Source organism: Urocampus carinirostris, chromosome 9 (genome assembly GCF_059441175.1).
Source record: "Urocampus carinirostris isolate Australia breed hairy pipefish chromosome 9, RoL_Ucar_1.0, whole genome shotgun sequence".
NCBI lineage: Eukaryota > Metazoa > Chordata > Actinopteri > Syngnathiformes > Syngnathidae > Urocampus > Urocampus carinirostris.
The window spans coordinates 36734475-36755301 of NC_142357.1; the positions used below are offsets into that span (position 1 = coordinate 36734475).

The following is a 20827-nucleotide window of genomic DNA, read 5'->3' on the forward strand; positions in this document are numbered from 1 at the left end:
GTTAAGGGAGAAAGCCCAAAACCTCTTTAATAAAGCCCTTTATTTTGTATTAAATCTCCTAGGTTACAAAAAGAAGATCCTCTGGAAATCAAAGAACAGCAAGGTTATTTGCCAATAGTGACAATGATGTAACCAGCCCAAAAAAATAACAAACGTGAAGAATAATAGTCCAAATAACAATTATGGCATCCTACGAAATCTCCTTGGTAAAATGTCCATAATGAAAAGCAGAATAGGTTTATCACTATGTCATCGTAACTGCAATTGGATCAGTACCAACTTTGTTATCAGCCCGCTTAGATGCAAGCGCTCGACAGTGCAGGAGAACGTTGACGGGATGGCTGAAGGAGAACAGGATGAGAACGGTCAGAGCAATGTTCACCTGCAGGCACATAAAATGGGCAGAAATATCTTTGAAATAAAATAATCTGTGTTTTATTCTGTAGTTTCTGAAGTCAAAGCTCTCACATATAAGGGATCCCCATCCAGCACTTCCTCTACTACAGCAAAGCAGGCGTACTGCAGCAAGGAGAATACTGCCGAGAGGCCCAAAAGGAGACCGAAAAGTTTCCCGAAGTGACAAGGTGGAAAGCTACACACACACGGACATAAAAGGACATAAACAACTCCAGAAAACTAAAACTGTACAGTGTATCCTGGTTTATCGTGTCGTATATGGACGTTCCAAAAACAACCTGAGATAGAAGAAATCTGTTAAGTAAATATTTTTTTCAAACGATTATAATTATGGGTTTTGGAGTAACTTGAAATTGCAAGGGAATTTGCATATTGTCCCGAAGCGGACCAGGAAGCAGGAAGTCGGAACTCATATGCGTAGACGATCTGTCACTTTAATTAGGAAAGAAAAGTTGTCCAACACACAAACGGAGCAAAAACAAAACAAAACTGGTTCAAAGGCATATCAAAATTACAAACTAGGCATTACTCAGATCAAACGGGCATGAACAGGGTTTCAACGAGGGTTAAACAATGGTCTGGCAACGGGCAGTCTCAAAAGGAGCGTTTAAGTACTCCAAAAGCAATCAGTCCAATGCGTCTCAGCCGGTGTCAAGGGGCGGGGCCAGCTGGCTGCCATGACAACCGTGCAGGACATGACAGATATAGGTGATGTAAATTTGGTAAGCAGTTTGACGTACGTGGACAGTAAACCCTCTGGTTAAATGAAATAAAGACAAAAAGAAAAGTGCTTTTAGCTGCAACACTGGCTGACAAAAATGCAGTAGTAGAGAAGGTGGCCGTCCGAATAATCTGCGCAACAGATTCAGAACACACACGCCGTGTATAAACCTTATCCCTCTCTGTCTCTCTTGTATTAGGGATTGAAACGATGATAGACACAATTCGTCTATTGTTGCAGTATGAATACATGAATGCAGTTTTAAATACCGTATTTTCCGCACTATAAGGCGCACCGTGTTATAAGGCGCACCTTCAATGTATGATATATTTTAAAACTTTTTCCATACATAAGGCGCACCGCATTATAAGGCGCTATAAGTGCATGCTGGTTTAAGATCAGGTAATTGTGCAATTTTGTCATTGTAATCCTGTGCAGTCCTTCGAGACATTTTTGTGATTAAGGGCGTCATAAATAAATGTGACTTGACTTGACTTGGCTACAGTAGAGGATGTAGTTACGTTATGCAACCATTAGATGGTGCCGCGCTAAAGGGAATGTCAACAAAACAGTCAGATAGGTCAGTCAAACTTTATCAATAGATAACAAACAAGCTTTTCCACAACTCCATTCACTCCCAATATGGATCCATATATAAGGCGCACCGGATTATAAGGCGCATAGTCATCTTTTTAAAAAAAAATCAGATTTTATGTGCGCCTTATAGTGCGGAAAATACGGTACCATTGAAATCCAGGCGGTTAAGGCATCCGTGAACTGTGAATCATTATTTTGACTAAATGTACCTGTGATTTTTTTCAGTAACAGTAACAAATACAATGACATATTTTTTGTATCCTGGTTATGTAACACTTTTACATGTATTTCGTTACTCTCCAAGACTGCGCACTGGTAGAGAAAATGTGGAGAGACTTTTTAGCCAATGAGAAAGCAGAACACAACGCACAATGCAAATCAGTGAATTGGTGAGAGAGTGAAAAGTCAACTATAGCGAGGGTTCGGTTTACTCACGCCACAGCCACAAAGGCCGCCATGCCGCCATACAGGAAGCTGTAGCTAATCATTTGCATGACAAAGGTGAAGTACTGAAGAGGCAGCACAGGGATGGAAGCGCAAATGGAGAACACCAAGGACTGCACCGACGTCACGAAGAAAGACAGAACTGCAGAATTTAGGTCTGCTTCCTCTTCACTCATTCCTGTGAATTTGGACACAGTCTTCATTGGTTGGGAAGCAATTTTTAAAGGTCTATAGTTGTTTTAGTCATTAGAGGAAGACAGATCATCATCATTTGAAAACCTCAGGATTGAGATTTACCCAAACCTGAGTCTTTGTACATGCATACCTTACCTTCCACCGGTGGTTTACGTTTGTGTCGGTCCAAGATGAAGCCGTTAATGGGAGAAACCAAAAATCCACACATCTGAGTAAAAGCAAATGCGTTGATGTACTGGCTCACTGTTGGCACAAGAAATATGGACAGGGATCATCAAGATCCGGACCAGGGCATCACTGACGTCCTGCTCAATCTGATGAGCAACCCGATGGCACCAAATGGACTCAAACACAATGTGTCTTTGGTGTTCTATTGGGTTCCTGTCAAGGTGACAGGCAGTTTATAGCTTTGATCCCTTGATCCTGTACGGACTGCCTGCATACTCTATCTACTGCAGGTCAGGCATTGCTGTGGAACAGAAGGAACCCTTCTGCACCGGTATAGGTTCATGGCAGATGGAGTACTTTCTGAACCAGGGCATCATAGAGCTCCTAACAGTATGGGGAGCCACCTAGTGGCGCTAGATGGAACCAAACACAAAGTTCTTTTGGTTTTCCTTTGGGTTTAGGTCCAGTCTAGGTTGGGGCAGGTCAATGTTTTATCTTCGTTTGTGTTCCTGGAACTGCTTGCACACTCTCAATGGAGTTTGTTTCAATCGTTTGGTCTGCCGGAGTAAATTTTGTAGGGATCTGGCAGAGATCATCCTGATTTTCCTTGCACATAGGAGCAGATACCGATCCTGGGTTTGAAATACCTTTCTAAGAATATGCCATTCCCCAAAGAATCTCAAGACCCTTTCAATTCCGTTGCATGTTCTCAGATTCAACCTGCTCTCATCCTAGACATTCAGCATGACCAGTGTACTGGTGCAGTGGGTCCAGGGTTCCACAAGAGTGTGCAGTGAAACCTCAACCTTGCTGATGTGATATTCTTTCATGTTTTGTTTGGTACTTCTGGTGTTTGGTGTGTAGATGACTACGTACCAACTGAGGTATCTCCGTCAGCCAGACGCTCCAGCATGGGGTTGAGGGTGCCGATGAACAGATAATGCCTCAGTTGGATCACAGACAACCAGAGGAGGACCAAGAAGAATAATTTGGACAGGACGCATTCACGGAAGGGTTTCTCTGAGGTACGCAAACACACAATTGGTTTGAAAAACGGTTAGAAAAATTCTAATTTGAACACACCCGGTTTCTCCGCTGCGTTCTCCAAAGGTGGTTTTTCATCTATTGGTGTCAGAAAGATGGTCTGAATAGTTTCTTTGGACTTCTTCATTCGTTTGCAGGATATCCTGATGTTGGCAGCAGACCATTCGAGGAAACAAAGGAGTTTAAGTCACCCAAATAGCCTATTCTATGTGCATCGGCCAGGATTCTTACCCATTGTTGTAGTTGTCCGGCAGAGGGTACGGTATAGAGTTCCTGGGAAATAAGAAGATGGTCCTAAGCACGTGATGGATACTACCAGCAGCCAGGAAGAGAAAACTTGCTTTGAGAGGGATGCCGGCCTCGTACACCAACTTTAACAAAAAAAATAAGATGAATCGCTCCAGGCAAAAGGTAACTCTCCAAGTAGAACACACTTTAACGATGAGAAAGACTCCCGAAGAAGTGTCGAAGGCCCCGTTGTATACAGTGATGATGGTTGATCGATGAGCGCCAAAAAGATTCGCCACCTTCAGGAGGAGAAATTCAAGGGTGAAGCTTACATTTGCTTAAGAAGCCTACGCTTCATTATTATAATAGTAATAATAATGATGATAATAATAATAATAATAATACATTATACTGTATTTCAATGTGCCTTCCAGGACAACCAAGGTTGCTGTACATAGAATATAAAACAACAAAATATAATATAACAAACAAGCAATAAATACAAAAATAGAGACAAGGTACAGTTAAAAAAGGGTAGTTCATGTGAGGCAGTTTTTCTATGGATCGTCAAGTCGGAAAAGATGGGTTTTGAGTCCAGATTTGAAGATGGACAGGGTAGCGGAATTCCATAGGTCAGGTGGTAATGAGTTCCAGAGTTTGGGGGCAGATTGGCTGAAAGCCCTTCTCCACGTGGAGCTGAGACGGGCAGTGGGTACGATGAGATGGAGGGAGGAGGGAGGTCTGAGGGCGCGAAATGGCGTGACAATGTGAAGCAGGCCGGAAAGGTACAGAGGGGCCTATGGATGGCCTTGTAGAAGTACAGAAGGATTTTGTATGTGACTTCTTCGAGTAGTTGAACCGTTCCCTGGACAACCCCAAATTGCAAGTTCCTGGTCTTGCACCCATTTATCTTTTCTTTTTCACTAAATCTAGTACTTGGATCATCACTTATTATCTCTAAACTAGTCATTTGTTCTTCATGGTGGAACCATTATCAAGGAACTCGAATTTGAGGACACTATGTGTCTGTTGTTCCATTCAATCATCCACTCCTCTTCAGTCCGGTACCTTAATCCTAACTTTACCTATCATCCCTTTGTCTCTTTTTCACACTGGGACCTTTCCCTGGACTTTCCTAGTTGGAGGACAATAAATTCCTGTTCAAACTAATCATCCAGTTGTCCTCACTCAAGCTGTTACCCGATTTATCACTTATCATCTCTAAACCCTTAAACTCTTTGCGATGGAACCATTACCTGGACATCTTGAATTGGAGGACAATAAGTTCATATAGTTCCATCCAATCATCTTCTCTTTTTCACTCGATCTGTTATCTGAATCATCATTAGATATCTCAAAACCATTTGTTTCTTCTTCACACAGAAACCTTTCACTGGACATATCAAATTGGAGGTCACCAAGTACTAAAAGCACATTGGGGAGTATTTTATATTTTGGTCAAACTGAGGGAAATGTTCCTTTTTGTTTGTTTTTTTGTTCTGAAATCTCAGGGGTTTGTGTCAGGTCAGGTCACGTTTATTTTTTTATAGCACATAATCCTTGAGAGTCTCAAAGGTTCCACACAGGATCCCACAGATCTGGTAGTTCCAACATTCTCTGATCTCAAACCTTTAAGGGGTCAAGCAAGGAAGAAGTCAGTTTAGCTGCACTGACCAGCTTTTTGATATTATCTTGGGATTGGTCAGTATAACTGAAAAAAAGTCACAGGACAGCCGCCTTGAGTGTCTCCAATAGCATCCAAATCTCTCAGGCGTGACAGAGTTCCACGACCTACATCTCAAATCTATTCCAGTATGAGGTGAATCATTTTTCTGGAAAAAAAAAACACGGAAAGACTATAGTCTTGAGATGCAACCAACCTCTTAATAATAGCTGATATATTTTGTCGCATAATATTATCATTTTGGGGGGGCTTATTTATTTGGTTGTAAGATACAGAACTGTACTTAATCACATTTTTTAGTGGTGAAGTACAACGTTGGCAACAAGATTCACTTGATATCATTGGAAATTATTTGAATGCAACACAAACTTTTTCCTCTTTTTTCCGTGTTTTTTTTCTACTTTTTTTTTAATTCCTTTAAAAAAAATCTCTTTGTGTTTACTTTTTTCAGAGCTGTTCCTTTTTTCTTTTTGTTCTCTATTTACTTTTTTCCTGCATTTCTTTCTTTTCTTTTTTTCTAACTTTTTCCTTCTTTTTTCTATTCCTTTTGTTTCTTTTTTTCTCAGCTTTTCACTTCTTTTTCATTTTGGTATTTTTTTATTTTTTGTTCTATTCCCCCCTTCCTTTAAGTCATTTTGTGCATAATTTGACATAATATTTGGCCATGTTGGGATTAAAGAAGCAAAAACAACCCGAAGAGCCGTTTAGGACCCGAAAGAGCCGGTTCCTTTTAGTGGGCCGAGCCGAAGAAGCCGGTTCCCCGACAAACTCTACTAACTTTACTCAACTTCGTTCTCCTTCGACTCGACTTCAAAATACCGCATTTAGGACACAACGTCAGGGGAACCTGTGTATTTTTACGTTCATGCACTGTAACTTTGACTTAAGTCGCTTCTTAATAAGTAATTTTGAGCCCTCATTTTTGTGCGCTGGCTAGATTTTCTTGTGCGCTGAGAATGTGCCAGCAGTGCGCATTTGCTCACGCGTGCAGCTTAGAGGGAACACTGCCCTAAGTGTGAGTGAGCGAGTGAGTTGTCTGTCCATGTGTGCCCTGAAATGGCTGCCAACCAGTTCAGGATGTTCCCTGCTACGATGGGCTCCAGCACTCCCGGGACCCTACTGAGGATCAGCGGTGCAGATAATGGATGGACGGATGGAAAACATTGTTATTACTTTGCTTTCAGCGATTGAGAAAAATAATCGTGAAACGTGAAAATCTGGATTATGGCTAGTTGCTTGAAGGATAGGTATCGGGTTTTTGAGTTCTGGATTGAGATTAGCTAAACCAGGGTTGAGCAACACTCAGATTTAATGCAAAATAATAGATTTGGTCCCTCTTTTAAGCACCAATTTTGATAATCTGCATTGCAATAAGGCAGGGGTCTCCAACGTGGTGCCCACGGACCTGTTCTGAAGATATCTCTCCAATCCTGGGTCATTGTGATTTTCTAGTAAAATATTTATTTCTTTTTAGTCTTTTTAACCCCATTTTTACAATTAACCTGGTAATAACCTAGTAACTACATAAGAATAACATGATAACTTGTGTATAGAAATTCGAATTTAGAATTGATTCTGAAGTGAATGATGACAAAGAATGGCATTGTGGTACATATTTGAACCCAAATAATTTAAAATCGAACTATTATGAAGTGTTTTCAGAGGGTACGATCAAATAATAATTTATCTAGCGGAGGTCCGTGGACCTATTCTGAAAATAGCTCACTGGGTCATTGAGATTTTCTAGTATTTTTTTTATTTTAATTTGCTGACGGAGTCTATTTAACCCTATTTTTGATGATTACCTGTTTTTAGAGTATAGTAACTACATAGGAATTATTTTAGAAATTTTAATAAATAAATTCTAGTTCATGGGCTTCATGGACTAAACATTTTTTAAGTATTGATAATTATTTTTATGCAGTTAATTGAGATAATGGAATAAAAATCTATTCATGAATTAACCATATGTATTTATTATTTATTATTACGTTTTTAATGATTGAAATGCATTAATGTATATTCTCCAAATTTCAGAATATAGAAATTAATATTTATATGTTTATTAATTAACATATTCCAGACTAAAATTGCTTAATTTGTACAATTGTTTAGCGTATTTTAATGTATGTTAAACTTATTTATCTAATCAATAGAAGCTCTCGGTTAGTTTCTAATGTAGGAATCGTGGATATTATGAGATGCAATTTGTTTTTCTTGCAAATTTTTGTCGATTGTTGGTATTATTAGTGACTCATTTGAAATTTCCTGTCATGGTTATCCAAAAAAGGACATTTCTATATGAAAAAAACAATGATGATTTGTGTACACGCTATTTACTTGGGAATAATGATAATACTTTTAACTTATCTTTAGAATTTTTTTTTAATTTACCGCTATATAAAAGGGGTTTTCTTTTATTTTGGAACTTCCGTTTTTGTATTTTAATTGTATTTTTATGGCGGTTTAAGTGAGCATCAGTGTTGAATACTGTAACTTATTATCAATAATCATTCGAATGAATGTGATAACATGCATGTTTTATTATTGTTTTTATTTGATTTTTTTACGGCGGGAAAGATTTATTTAGACATTTCCAATTAATACATGATTTATTTTTATTTTTTTTCAAAAAAGAATCTTTATATTTCTACGCGATATACCGCCACCCTGTGGTCAGATTGAAAAGCAAGTCATCCTGAAGCGCGGGTGACCTTCGTTGACGTAAAGACGAACTCTCCCCTCTCCACAAAAATGCTCGTTTTTTTACTAGAATAGGTTTTAACGCTCGTTTACAAAGGTTTTTGTTTTATCAATTTTAAATAACCTGGCTTTGCAGGGATTTTACACACGCGGTGAGTGATTTTGTAACTTTTCCTTTGTATCGTGGAAATAGTAACTTACAACAACACTTGAGTTAAAATAAAACAAATACATTTTTGTCTCCTAATGGCATTTAAGTCGTCGTTTTGCACTTAGTGACTGATGGAATAATTGTTTATTATTAATCGTACAATAGTTTTGCATCTGCCGCAGGCTGCATGCTAGCTTGTTAGCAATGCTAGCATCTTCGAAATTTTGCTTGAAACAACATTGTCGTCTTTTTATATTTTCGCATAATATAAGGTATTTTTTTGTATTGCAAATTTTTAATTCGTATTTGTACCTCATTAAAATATTCTCGTTCTCCTCTTAAGACAAATTTCCAAAGCTCTGTCTTTAACAATTTAAGACTAACTGATGCTTCAAATATTTTCAAATTTTACCGAATATTGTAATCATAATATTTTTATATTATTTTAACTCGGGGTTCATACAGGTGCATAAAATCCTTGGAAATGCTTGAATTTAAATGTATTGTTCTCAACGTTTGAAAAGACTTGAATTTCGGTAGACGTTCTTGCAAATGTATCTCAACAAGTCTGCTTAAAAATGACGCCGACACTGCTTTTTTGTGGTTTGGCTTTGACCTTGTATGTTTAACTAATGTCACAAACAGGGTTGGGTAGGATTACTTTAACTGGATTACTTTCAATTACTTTGGGATTACTCCAATACCAAATATGCTAATAAAAGACAAAATAAACTAATTATGAATAAAATTATGACTCACAACACGTGGTAAGCTTTCTCTCCTGGCTTTGATCTCCGGCAAAACTAACATAAAATGCGATAGAAACAAAATGAAAAAAAATCCAAACAGCTTGCCAACATCCTTTTTGCTGTTCCATGTATTCCGTTACTCCCCAAGCCTGCACAAAATGTAGTCATTTTATTCATATTTAGTTAAAGTAAGTTAAAGTAACTCTACCCAACCCTGGTCACAAATATACCCTTCAAGGATAAATGAAATTTGATTTGCCTTTGGTGTGAAATGACGTGATTTGGTGGATTCAAAAGAGGTGTTTAGACGGCGACAGTGGATTAAAATTAAGCGGGCTTTAAAAACCTACACTTGCAAGAATTATCATGCCCTTACACGACTTGGTTGATTTAATAGCCTCATTGTTCTTAATCATTGTCCAGGTTGCCGATTGGTTATTGCCATATTCCTTTTCTAGGATAACTATGCCTGTGCCTTTCTCAATCATCTCATGCCCATCGTTGTCATCTAATTGCTTCTCCCTTTAGCATCATTGCAAATGTCTGGTCCCTACAGCTAAACTAAGTTTTTTTCACAAGATTCTGAACGTAAAAAGTTGGTGGCATCAATAATAATAATGACATAAATAATAACATATTTTCCGCACTATAAGGCGCACCTAAAATCCTTTATTTTTTTCAAAAGCTGACCATGCGCCTTATAATACAGTGCACCTTATATATGGATCAATATTAAGTCGCAAAGTCTTGCAACTAAGGCAAGCAGCCGCCGACTCGGTTTTCCCTCAAAGGCGAAGTAGTCCGCGGTGTATGCTGGGATTTATATACCGGCGTTTCATTTCCTAACCATTGTGTCAATCATCATTTGAATCAGTCACTATTGGCTAAAGTTATTCGGAGGTAAAGGGGGCGGATCATTTTTATCATTTACAGGCTCGCATAGGCTAAAGGGCGAAACAAAGCCTGCGATTGGCCGAAAAAGATGAATGTGAATCACACGTTGGGTTGCACTACGGCATAGAGAAAACATTTTTTACTATTCTGTATTTGTAAATATTTTACTCTCCTGGATTTACTACACTCACGGTTGTAAAAATACCATGGTTACGTATCATTATTGAACGTGATGGCTGCAAGAGAACTTAGGTGAGCTATTCCGCTTTATATTTTCCCGGTATCTTGTTTTAGAACGATCTTGATGTTTCTGTGATGAGTCTATTTTTAAACTAAATTCAATTCAAAGTGTGTATTGTCATATGCACAGTAAAGAACCCCGTTTCCCTGCACAATAAAATTCTTACTTTGCTGTCCACACAGTTGCCAGCAAGAAATAAAATGGAAACTAAGAAATGTTTGTTTGGTGACATCCTACGGACACCGCATCTGCACATGTCTACGACACGTGTTTGCTTCTTTGCAAGCTTTGGGAATGTTAAGCTTGACTGAACTATCTGACTGTTTTGTCGACGTTCCCATTGTAGCACCTTATAATCCGGTGCGCCTTATGTATGGAAAATATAGGACCAAAAACTATTTTTCGGGGGTGCGCCCTATAACCCGGTGCGCCTTATAGTGCGGAAAATACAGTAATCATTATTAACAGGATAATACTGCATTAATATAAAATAAATATTATATATTAAGTATACTTTGCTAATGTTCCTAATTGTATCTGTGCAGCCCTTTGAGACTTGTTGTGATTAAGGGCTATACAAATGTACATAACTTGACTTGAGTCCATCTATTAAGGCACAAAGGATAAAAAAAAGTAATAGCCCCCTCAAACGAATAGCGAGTTGGGCCACCTTTGGCAGTGATAACAGAAAACAAACGTTCATGATATTTGGTAATGAGTTTTTTTCAATGCTGTAGAAGAATTTCGGCGCATTCTTTTTTTTTTGTGCAAAATTGTTTCAAATCTGTCAAATTGGAGGGTTTTCTAGCATTCCCCTAGGTTGTCTCTAAGTGATATTAAAATGGATTTGATGATCTGAAACCGCTGTGAGTAATAAATATGCAAAAAAAAATCACATAATTCAGGAAGGGGCAAATAACATTTCATGTCACCGTAAACGTAAAGATAGTGTGATTTAATCATGAAACATAGTTGTTTTGAATCCAAATTAAAGCCAAAAGAGTATTAATAATCAGAACAAACTGCGAGGATGACTTGGGAATTATACCTGGATGATTTCTTTTCTCAGTTGACAGGAAAATGTGGCACTATCGTAAAGCGGGATTTGAAGGCATCCTCGTGGCTGAGTTGCAGAGACAGCAGAAGCAGCGGCAGTTTTGTGACACTTTGCTGCGGGCAGAAGGTACTGTTCTCCCTAGTGATGTCGTACTTGGTGGACTCAGTGCATTGTGGGTGAAACATATTCTGTGATTCACCTTGAAGTGAAATGCATTCATGCGGCAGCGATCCATTATCCTCATTCGACTATCGCTGAGAACAGGATACGGCAAGAGCGCACTTTTGTCAAGCCTGCAGACCATTTTTTTGCTGTTACTGTATTTCCGCCTAAGATTAACTGCACGTTTGTGGCTGTGATCCATTATTCCTTGTCAACTGTTGCTGCGAGCAAGGACCAGAAGAAGGGACTGGTCATGAGCCCCCGAAAAATGCACAATGTTGTCCTCAATCAATTATCCCTGTGTCAAATAATGCTGAGAGAAGGAGCCAGCAAAGCATTTTTTTTGGTTCAGCCCGCTGAAGCATGCCATTGAGGCCCACCCAGAATGAATTGCTTGTTTTGGCTGCACTCCGTTATCCCCAGTCGACTTTTGTTCGGAGCGGAATCCGGCTGAGCGCTTTTTTCTTCTTCTAACCGACTAAAGTGTGCCGTTGTGTCTCGCCTATAATGAACTGCAATTTCTTAGGCTGTAATCCATTATCCCAAGTTGATGATTGCTTAGAGCAGGGGCCTCGAGAGCAAATTTGTGTCATGTATGGAATCTCTCTTTTTTTTTTTCTTTCAGCCCAAAATGAGCAGTACCCATGCTTCTGTGATCCATTGTCCCCAGTGGACTATGCAAATGAGTGAAATAAAGAAGAAAAATAAATAATCGTGGCACTTATAGGGCACCAATAGCTGCATTTGTTTATGTTGTATAACAGACATTTTTTGGGCCACCTATAAATCCTTTTCAAGAGTAAAATGAATTGTTTGTGGCTTGATACATTTTTCAAATTATGTTCTTTTGTTTATGTGTGCCTACTTATAAAAAACTATAAATCATACATTTTAATTTGTAATGATTGTTTTTTTTTACTGTAATAAGTAACTACTAACTCTAACACCTTTATTTCTCACCAGGTGTTTCTGTGCCAGCCCACAGTTGTGTCCTCTCAGCTCTCAGCCCCCAGTTGTCCACCGCTCTGTCTTCCTCACAAGCGCCCCCACCTGGTCGGGAGTACCTTCTGGATTTTGACACCGTGGACCCTCGCGCTTTGCTGCACGTGGTTAGCCTGCTGTACTCTGGTGCCATGACCGGAGTAGGTGAGGTCGAAAAGGAGCAGGCGGTGTCGGCAGCGGCCAAATTGGGCATCCTGGATCTGGTGGAGGTGGGCGTGGGCACCGAGGTGGGCGTGCAAACCGATCCGGTGGAGCCGATTGGATGCCAAAAGGATGCTGTGATTGGGATGCAAACAAGCTCCGCCCTTAATTACAACACTATTGATGTGCCTCAGTTTGAGACGTTACTGGTGGCTCACAACCACCAAGTAAATGACCCACCTTCCTTTGTTTACCTAGTGGGCAAAGACCAAAATCTTCAGACCACATTCGTGGACAAATACCCAAAACCTCCAGGGGAAATTTTAGACGGTGAAAAAACAGAAGGAAGTTGTTTTGAGCAGTTTCAGGACGACATTCCTGGATTCATCAGCCACTTTTTAAACACAAACACCAAAGCCTCACCAAAGTCAGGGCGTTTGAAGAAGAATCAAGAGAGAGAAGCTCCCCAAGGAAGAAGAGGAAGGAGAGGAGCTCCCACAGGAGGGGAGGGAACTCTTCCAGGAAGGAAAGCGGGTCCACCAGGAAAGGAAGGAGCTCCCCGAAAAGGGGCAAGAGCTCCCCGGGGAAAGGCAGGAGCTCCTCCTGTGTCTCGAACGAGGAGGCGGGGCCAAGGGGGCTGGACTCAAACGGTGGATGTCCAAGAAGTGGGCGTGACCAAGCGGCACAAGTCACTCCTGCAAAGAGGCGGGACGGCCGTTTCCAGGTGGGCGGGACTGGGGGGCGGAGCCATTGGAAGGAGATTGCACCTGATGTCCAGACACGCCTCATGGACTCCTCAGGACAGACGGAAGAGGACGAATTTGTGGGACACCGGTGGACAAAATCAAAGCTGGACAGGAGGAGGGGATAAAGTCAAACGCGATAGAAGGAAAAAGACTGCGGGTGACAAACAGGTGAGGTGACGGCACACACGTACACCAAAGTGATATACCGTATTTTACGGACTATAAGGCGCACTTAAAAACCTCAAATTATCCAGAAATTTGAAAGTGAGCCTTATACTCCACAGAATACAGTGGGTAAGATTGGAGATGCATACAGTATTTATACATGTGCATTAAATCACAATATGGTGGTATACAGGTTTGTCTGTATACCACCATATTCGTGCAATGATTGATCTATCAAAAAACACTCCTGACCATGATTGCAATGCATTGCATGCAATGGGAATCGAACCTGGGTTGCAGCGGTCAGAGCACCGTAAATGAACCACTAGACACCCAGTGATACAGATGACAAAAAGGCATTTGATTTTATCTCCCTATCACACTATTTGTACTCACAGTACCAGAAAAGAACATTACAGAATGGGAAAACTGAAATTTGGTCCTGAGAGATGTAAGAACACGCAGTCATCATCAGATACGCCAAAGAGTTGTTTCCCTCTTGGTGCTGTGTGCCTTATAGTGCAGTAAATTCCGTTAATTGGGTTACAATATAATTCTATGCTTAACAAATAAAAACTAAAAAAAACGAGAAATGGCAATTATTTTTAGAGCTAGATTAGCAGGAACTCTGGCACCGCCAATTGCCTATCCGTGCACATCATTGCTTCCCACTATAAATAATGGAGCACTAATTCCCTGAAAACAGAATCCGTAACGAGCTATTTTCTTCCACCAGGAATCCAAATCTGTTCCACATCCCCCTGTTTCCTCTCGCGTGGACTCACTAGGACACCTCGATTGTCTCCTTGAGGAAGTGATGAGGGACATGGACATCGGGATTCTCGACACCCCTCCTCCGTCTCGGCCGATTTATAATGAGGTCAATGCCGGCAGTTGCTTGAGCGATGGCGGCTCGACGAAGGTTTTGGACACGGGACCCGCCACCGCCGAGGAACCTCAGGCTGATATCGATCTGACGTCTCTGTTGGAGGAATTCGTCCAATCGCTGGAGCAGCATAGCGGCAGCTGCGTGAGTCGGGAGACGCCAGAGGAGAAAAACATTCATGAACATGAAGAGACTCGCCCCTCAGATTCGGAAAGGGGACGCATATTGGAAGCTCCCAGGAGTTCCAAGAGAAAGAAACTTGACGTCAGAAAGCAAAAGGACAAAATAAACGATAGCGAGAGGTCACAATCGACTCCTGTGGTGGATGTTGTCAAACCGAACGGTCTGTGTCCAGTCACCTGCCAAGATCTTAAGGTTGATAATGAGATCAATATTAAAGAAGTTGAAAGATACTTATTTGTTACTGATTAGCACAAAGTTTTATATGCATTTGTAAAATAATGTATCGAGTTTTTACTATGTTATGACCAAGAATTGTGATTTCCATTCAGGACTCACCCCCATCCAGGAGCAGCTCATCTCCAACGCATCAGCCAGAGGCAATTATCCCAAATATCTATTCTCTTAGGAATAGATGCAAGGAAGTCCAGATTATGGTGAGTTCATGTGATATTCTCTACTTCCCGTTTGGTTATTGTATGTGTATATTTTTCGATATTCTTGCAAAAACAAATTGTCTTTAAATGTAATTGTTCAACAATAGTATTTCTTTTAATGTTTTCTTTTTTTCTGATAGAATGTTTTTTTTTTAAATTTCTGTTATTTGATTTGAATCATTTATTCATTACAATACATCGATTAACCACATATTTATTTTGCTCCATTATATCATATTTGTTTTCTCTTTATTTAATTTATTTTTTCAGTTGTTTTTCCTCTAACATATTTCACACATTATAATATAAATATGATAAAATGTTAAAAATTATATTAGAAGCATATGTATTATTTTGTATATCCTGATTGTTTTTTTACAATATTCCTGCAAATGTTTCTTTTTTTTCTTCACTTAAATATGTTTACAAATAATAATACATATTTTTTACTTCTTTTTCATTGTTTCTTTGCCACACAATGTCCACAAGTTTTTTTTATTTATAACATACAAGTATTATGAAATATTGTCGCTTCTGTTCTATGATGACTCATTCCTTTTTTTTTTGCATGAATGGAATATTTATATAAATATACATTTCTAATATTGTGAAAAATGCAAAAACCTTTTTTTAAATGCCTTAAAATGGGCATACATGTTTTTTTAAATAGCGGTGATGATATAAAAATGATTACTATTTATTATATTTGGACAATGCTTAAACAGCCTTCCCAAACAGCACGGAGTTAAAAAAAAAAAAAAAGGGAAAATGACACAAAGTAAAGAATAATCATTAAGGATCGACGTCATGGGTTTTTCAGGGCTGATACTGATATGAGTATTAAGCTTAAAAATTGCAGTAAGAATTCTTTAATAATGCAAAAAGAAACAAATAATACTTGTTCTGAATTCAAATAAAACTTAAATAGCTCTCTGAAACCTTTTACAGGAGATACATTAGAATTTCTACACGACTAACATGAATAATCTTTCACTTAAACCAACAACTAACAGTCCAGGAAATAAAATTGGGATTAGCAGACACTTGTATAAAAATACTTAAAAACTTAAATAGCTCTCTGAAGTTTTTTTTCAATAATTATATTAAATTGTCAATAGAACCAACATGACTCAAACTATCCTTAAAACAAGAAATGCATCAAAATTTCTATGGAGCTCGTGAATAGAGAATTGTGGGCACTCCTGTTTTAGAGCCAGATAGAAAAACTAATGTTATGGTAACATCTAATCTCTCCGTCTTCCACTTGAGCATGCTTTTTATGCCCTCTTTCAATCACAAACACACACGCTTAATTGATGAACTAATGTTATGATAAGAGCTAATATATCAGTCTCCACCTGAACGTGCTTCCCTAAAACAAGTTAACCAAACTATTCACTATTTATCCCTTATTCACACAAATGCTTTTCTTGCAGAGACTTTTTAAAATCTCAATATCGGTTGCTTATCCAAACAGAAGGCTCTGGATGGGTGGTGTCTGAGGCAGGAGAGAGGGATAGAGGCTCGGCTGCATCCGAGCTTAAAACACCCAATTTCAAATATATTTAAGCAGCCTGTCGAATGAATAAACATGCCGATACCGATATTTGTAAATTCCCGTAATACCAGTTCTGATAATCAGCCCGCTCAATCATCGGTCCACCTCTTATAATCATTTTAAGACTGTTTATAAAATTATTTTCTTGACATTGTTTTCTCAAACTGATCAGCCGCTCCCAGTAAACGGAGGGAAAAAGAAAAAATGCAGCAGGACGAGACAAGCCAAGAAGAACAATAAACATACACTTGAAAAAGTTGAAGAAGCATCTGAAAAGGATGGCCAGAAGTTGAGGAAAGTGGCAAAGAAGGATTCCCACCTGGAAGAGAAAAAGAATAGTGGTAAATCTAAGAGGAGATGCTCGAAGCCTGAGGAGTCGTGTGATGGAACCACCATGAAGGACAACAGAGAAGGTAAAAGGATGCTTCACAATACAGTACAGTAATCCCCAGGAATACAAGGCAGAAATGGCAAAGGGACACTGTTGTATAGCAGGGGGATAGAAACCTATGCTAATGCATAGATACTGTATTTTCTGGACTATACGTCACTCCAGATTATAAATTGCACCAGCCAAAAAATGCATAATTAAAAAGGGAAAAAAAAACATATAAATTGCACCAGAATACAAGTCGCACCCCCACCAAACTATGAAAAAAACAGCGTCTTGTCTATCCATTTATCTGATGTATTAACCGGGGCCATATTCCCCTAATGGGAGGTGGCTAGAGTCAAGAAACATTCATTACACTTTATTCTTCCCATCCTGACACCAAATATGAAGCCCTCAGCACAACCAGGAGTGAGTTGCTGTTTCATGCCCTTCAACCTTTCATCAGCATAAAGGCCCGACATCATACACTGGTTTAACCCCTCCGCATCATATGGTTCAATCTCACCTGGCCCACGCATGTCACCCAGGAGCACAGGTTAGCCAGTTCAAGCTGCGTCGAGTCAGTCATTCTTAACTATCCTTTGCCGTTCACATCTATGCTTACCACACACTCTTGCATCACTTAAATTACCCAACCTCACATCCAAAACACCTTTAAATCCATCCATCCAACAATATTCAGGCCTTCCTCTCATTCTATTTCCCACCATTTCTGCAATATATAATCTTTTTGTCAAATGTCTTTCATCCATTCTTTCCTGTACTAACCATTGTAGCGAATATGGGTGGTAAATAAGTTATTCTAACAAAAAATGTATTGATCAACTGAATCAAAGAACCGAGTTTATCCTTTTCAATACTCGTTTCGCCTTTTTGGAGCACCACAAATGTTTCGAGATCATTAAGTCAGGAAAAGGGATGAAAAACCCAGTTTAATTATTCTGAAGGGTGGCCAAACACACTTCAGGTGAATTATTTTTAAGGTTTTGATAGTTCAATATACTTTAATCAAGACACACACAATCTTAAATTTATTGACTTTTCTTTTAGAAATCATCTACTGAAGAAGCTTGAAAGAACACAAAACAATAACAAGAAATTAAAACAAAAACAAAACTAGAAGTTGAGAACTTAAACTGGCACCATTTGCAAAGACTAGCAACATTGGCTTGATTATTACGTTATTGTACTTTGATGGAGTTCCCCCTTTTACGTCGCACCAATAACTAGCAACAACGAGATGTTCCGGGAGGTTCTGCTTTGATGAAGATGACTGTCCAGTCTTTATGTCCGGCCAGGACCTTGGTCCAGCTCCTCCTCCTTCTGCTGGACAAGATTTAGACTGCCCTTGCGAGGTGAGACGTGTACCAGCTCTCGGTTCCGGTCTCCTAAGAGGGGCGGACCCCCTGTGGTGGAGTTGTCACGGCAACCTTTGATGCAGAAATGCAAGATAATGTCCCCTCCCCAACCTCACGTTTCACCAGTATCAGTCAGATAACATCTATGTGATTAACTGAAAACACCGTATTCACTTCACACGTGTTGTCATTTGTGTGCCTTTTTTCTATTTCTTGATCATCGCAAGCTTCGTTTCTGTGGTTATCACTGCAAGTCCTGGACCCAGAGCAATAAATGATGTACAAAAATTACAGTATTTATTACTAATGCTATGCTTCCCCCATATTCATTAGTGAGGTAGGCCATTTATCTTCTTTGTATTTCTTGATCATTGCAAGCTTTGTTTCCATGTTTGTCATGTTTTTGCTTCTCCCTTTGACAAAACAGCAAGCTTTGGGCCCACAGTGAATAAATACATTAAAGGAAGATTCATTTTTGTATCGTCGACTCGCATTATCTTTATGAAGCACACAAGATTTTGAACTGCACCAAGAGAAAAGATTTGAGGGTGGTAGTTCCGCCAATAGCATATCTACATGCCTGAGGCAAACCAATAGCGGACCAGCATACAACCAACATGGCTCAAACTAACCTTAAAACAAAAAATGCATCAACATTTCTATGGAGCTCGTGAATAGAGAATTGTGGGCACTCCTGTTTTAGAGCCAGATAGAAAAACTAATGTTATGGTAACATCTAATCACACTGTCTTCCACTTGAGCATGCTTTTTATGCTCTCTTTCAATCACAAACACACACGCTTAATTGACGAACCAATGTTATGATTAGAGCTAATATATCAGTCTCCACCTAAACGTGTTTCCCTTAAACAAGTTAACCAAACTTAGAAACTTAACTAGTTTTTGAGTAAGCCAAATAATTTCTGGATGAAAAAAAAAAACACATCTTATTTTTCACTGAATAGTGAAATTGTGCGGTCACAGGATCCCCGGAGGTCTACTGTATTGATTCGCTAGACTTTTGATTTTATTCAATTTGTTTTCCTTGGCAGACGTGAGCCACGAAAGCGAAGAAGAACTGGATGTGACGGGATCGCCATGGTCCATCCCTGTTCCCCTCACCATCACTTGGACGATTCCTTCCGAAAGCGAGCGGGAAGAGGAACCCGATGAGCTCATCGATGTGGTAGGGGGACCCTCCTCCTGATAGTTTAAATATAATATTTGGATGCCTAAAAGGATCCGACTTTATCGTGTTTATTATCAGTACCCAACAATAACCGAAGGAGCTAAAGTAATCCAGTAAAATACTCAGTTGGGGTATTTGGGTTGACTTACTGGTTATTATTGGCTTGTTCAGATTGAGTTTAAAAATCTGAATACAGTTTTAAAAAGTTGTAAAGTTGTAAATATGTACAAGTGGCTCATTTCAATCTTAAAATGTTTTAGAAAAAAAGGTTATCTTTTGATTCCTTATTTTGTACCTAAAGAAACATTTTAATGGATTAATAAACAAGCCGAGTTGATATTTTTGGAGTGACCTTTTTATTATCATAAAGTATGAATGATCGCCTTAATTTGTTATATTCATTTCATCAAACAATCATAACAAATGATTTATTGCACATTCCTTCAGTTTTTCAGTTAAATTTAAAAATAAAAAAAAATACAAATCTATCCATATTCTTTTATCGTCCCTGTTGACTTTTGGTCAATTTTCTAAATTTGAGTTGCATCCAAAATGATAAAATATGCATATTTTTAAATCAAATCAATTCATAGCCCTTCGTCGATCTGGTTCAATTTTTGACTAATTACAATGCTAAGTACCCCAGAAAATAAATAAATAAATAAATTACTTTGGAATATGTTTGAAATATTGCTTTCTTTATGATAAATACTTTAAACGGAGACACTTTTACCAAAACTACAAGATTTGAGACCCTGAGATTATATTAATAACTATTTTCGACACTGAGCTGAATTTTATTTCGCATATTAAAAACATAACATAGAGTCAATTTCTCTCTCAGGTGTAGAGCAAATAAGCCCAGGAAATAAATGACTTCAACCGTTTTTGTTTCAAATAACTCACTTTGGAATGGATGGAACGACTGTGTCCTCTTTGTCTTTTTCCCGGTCGTACTAATTCACCATGTACCAAAAGGAAATCTGATAACATGAAGTTTTGAATGGCATTAAAACATCCAAGGATATGTATTGATAAAATAATTTTCTCACCGTATGTATTTATGTCAATCGGAGGGCAATTCTCAAGTACAGAACATTACGCAAATTTCTCACTTATTTGGCTTTCTAACAAGTTTAGCAACTTCAAACACCACCCCCTGATACTGCGAGTATCAGATATCTAAGACCCCGCCCAAAGAGGCATGATCTGGTCAAGCGTCTCTGGTCCATATAAAAAGAAGAGCTGATCTATTGCTCGTCTCCTTTTCTACTGCCTCGCATGACGAACGCTTTTTGTGCTAGTAACTTTCAGTG

At 38.9% G+C, this 20827-nt stretch overlaps 2 protein-coding genes across 3 annotated transcripts; one reads left to right on the forward strand and one right to left on the reverse strand.

The window, feature by feature from the left end:
- Positions 1 to 244: 244 nt before the first annotated feature.
- On the reverse strand, positions 245 to 4759 carry LOC148360192 (equilibrative nucleobase transporter 1-like). The gene is made up of 9 exons (XM_088343857.1): positions 4751 to 4759; positions 4021 to 4113; positions 3818 to 3957; positions 3626 to 3729; positions 3419 to 3562; positions 2510 to 2617; positions 2171 to 2357; positions 469 to 592; positions 245 to 382 (listed from the first exon to the last, which is right to left on the reverse strand). The coding sequence occupies exons 1-9, from the start codon at positions 4757 to 4759 to the stop codon at positions 245 to 247; spliced, it is 1047 nt and encodes a 348-aa protein (XP_088199983.1).
- A 3448-nt stretch (positions 4760 to 8207) lies between these two features.
- Positions 8208 to 19853, forward strand: LOC148360193 (uncharacterized). Of its 2 annotated transcripts, none has more exons than XM_088343635.1 (7): positions 8208 to 8353; positions 11306 to 11419; positions 12419 to 13512; positions 14246 to 14770; positions 14908 to 15012; positions 16743 to 16983; positions 19375 to 19853. In XM_088343635.1, the coding sequence occupies exons 2-7, from the start codon at positions 11317 to 11319 to the stop codon at positions 19527 to 19529; spliced, it is 2223 nt and encodes a 740-aa protein (XP_088199761.1). In that variant the 5' UTR covers positions 8208 to 8353; positions 11306 to 11316; the 3' UTR covers positions 19530 to 19853. The 2 variants fall into 2 exon arrangements, with proteins under 2 accessions (XP_088199761.1, XP_088199763.1); XM_088343637.1 differs by having other exon boundaries at positions 11313 to 11419.
- The last annotated feature ends 974 nt before the right edge of the window (positions 19854 to 20827 follow it).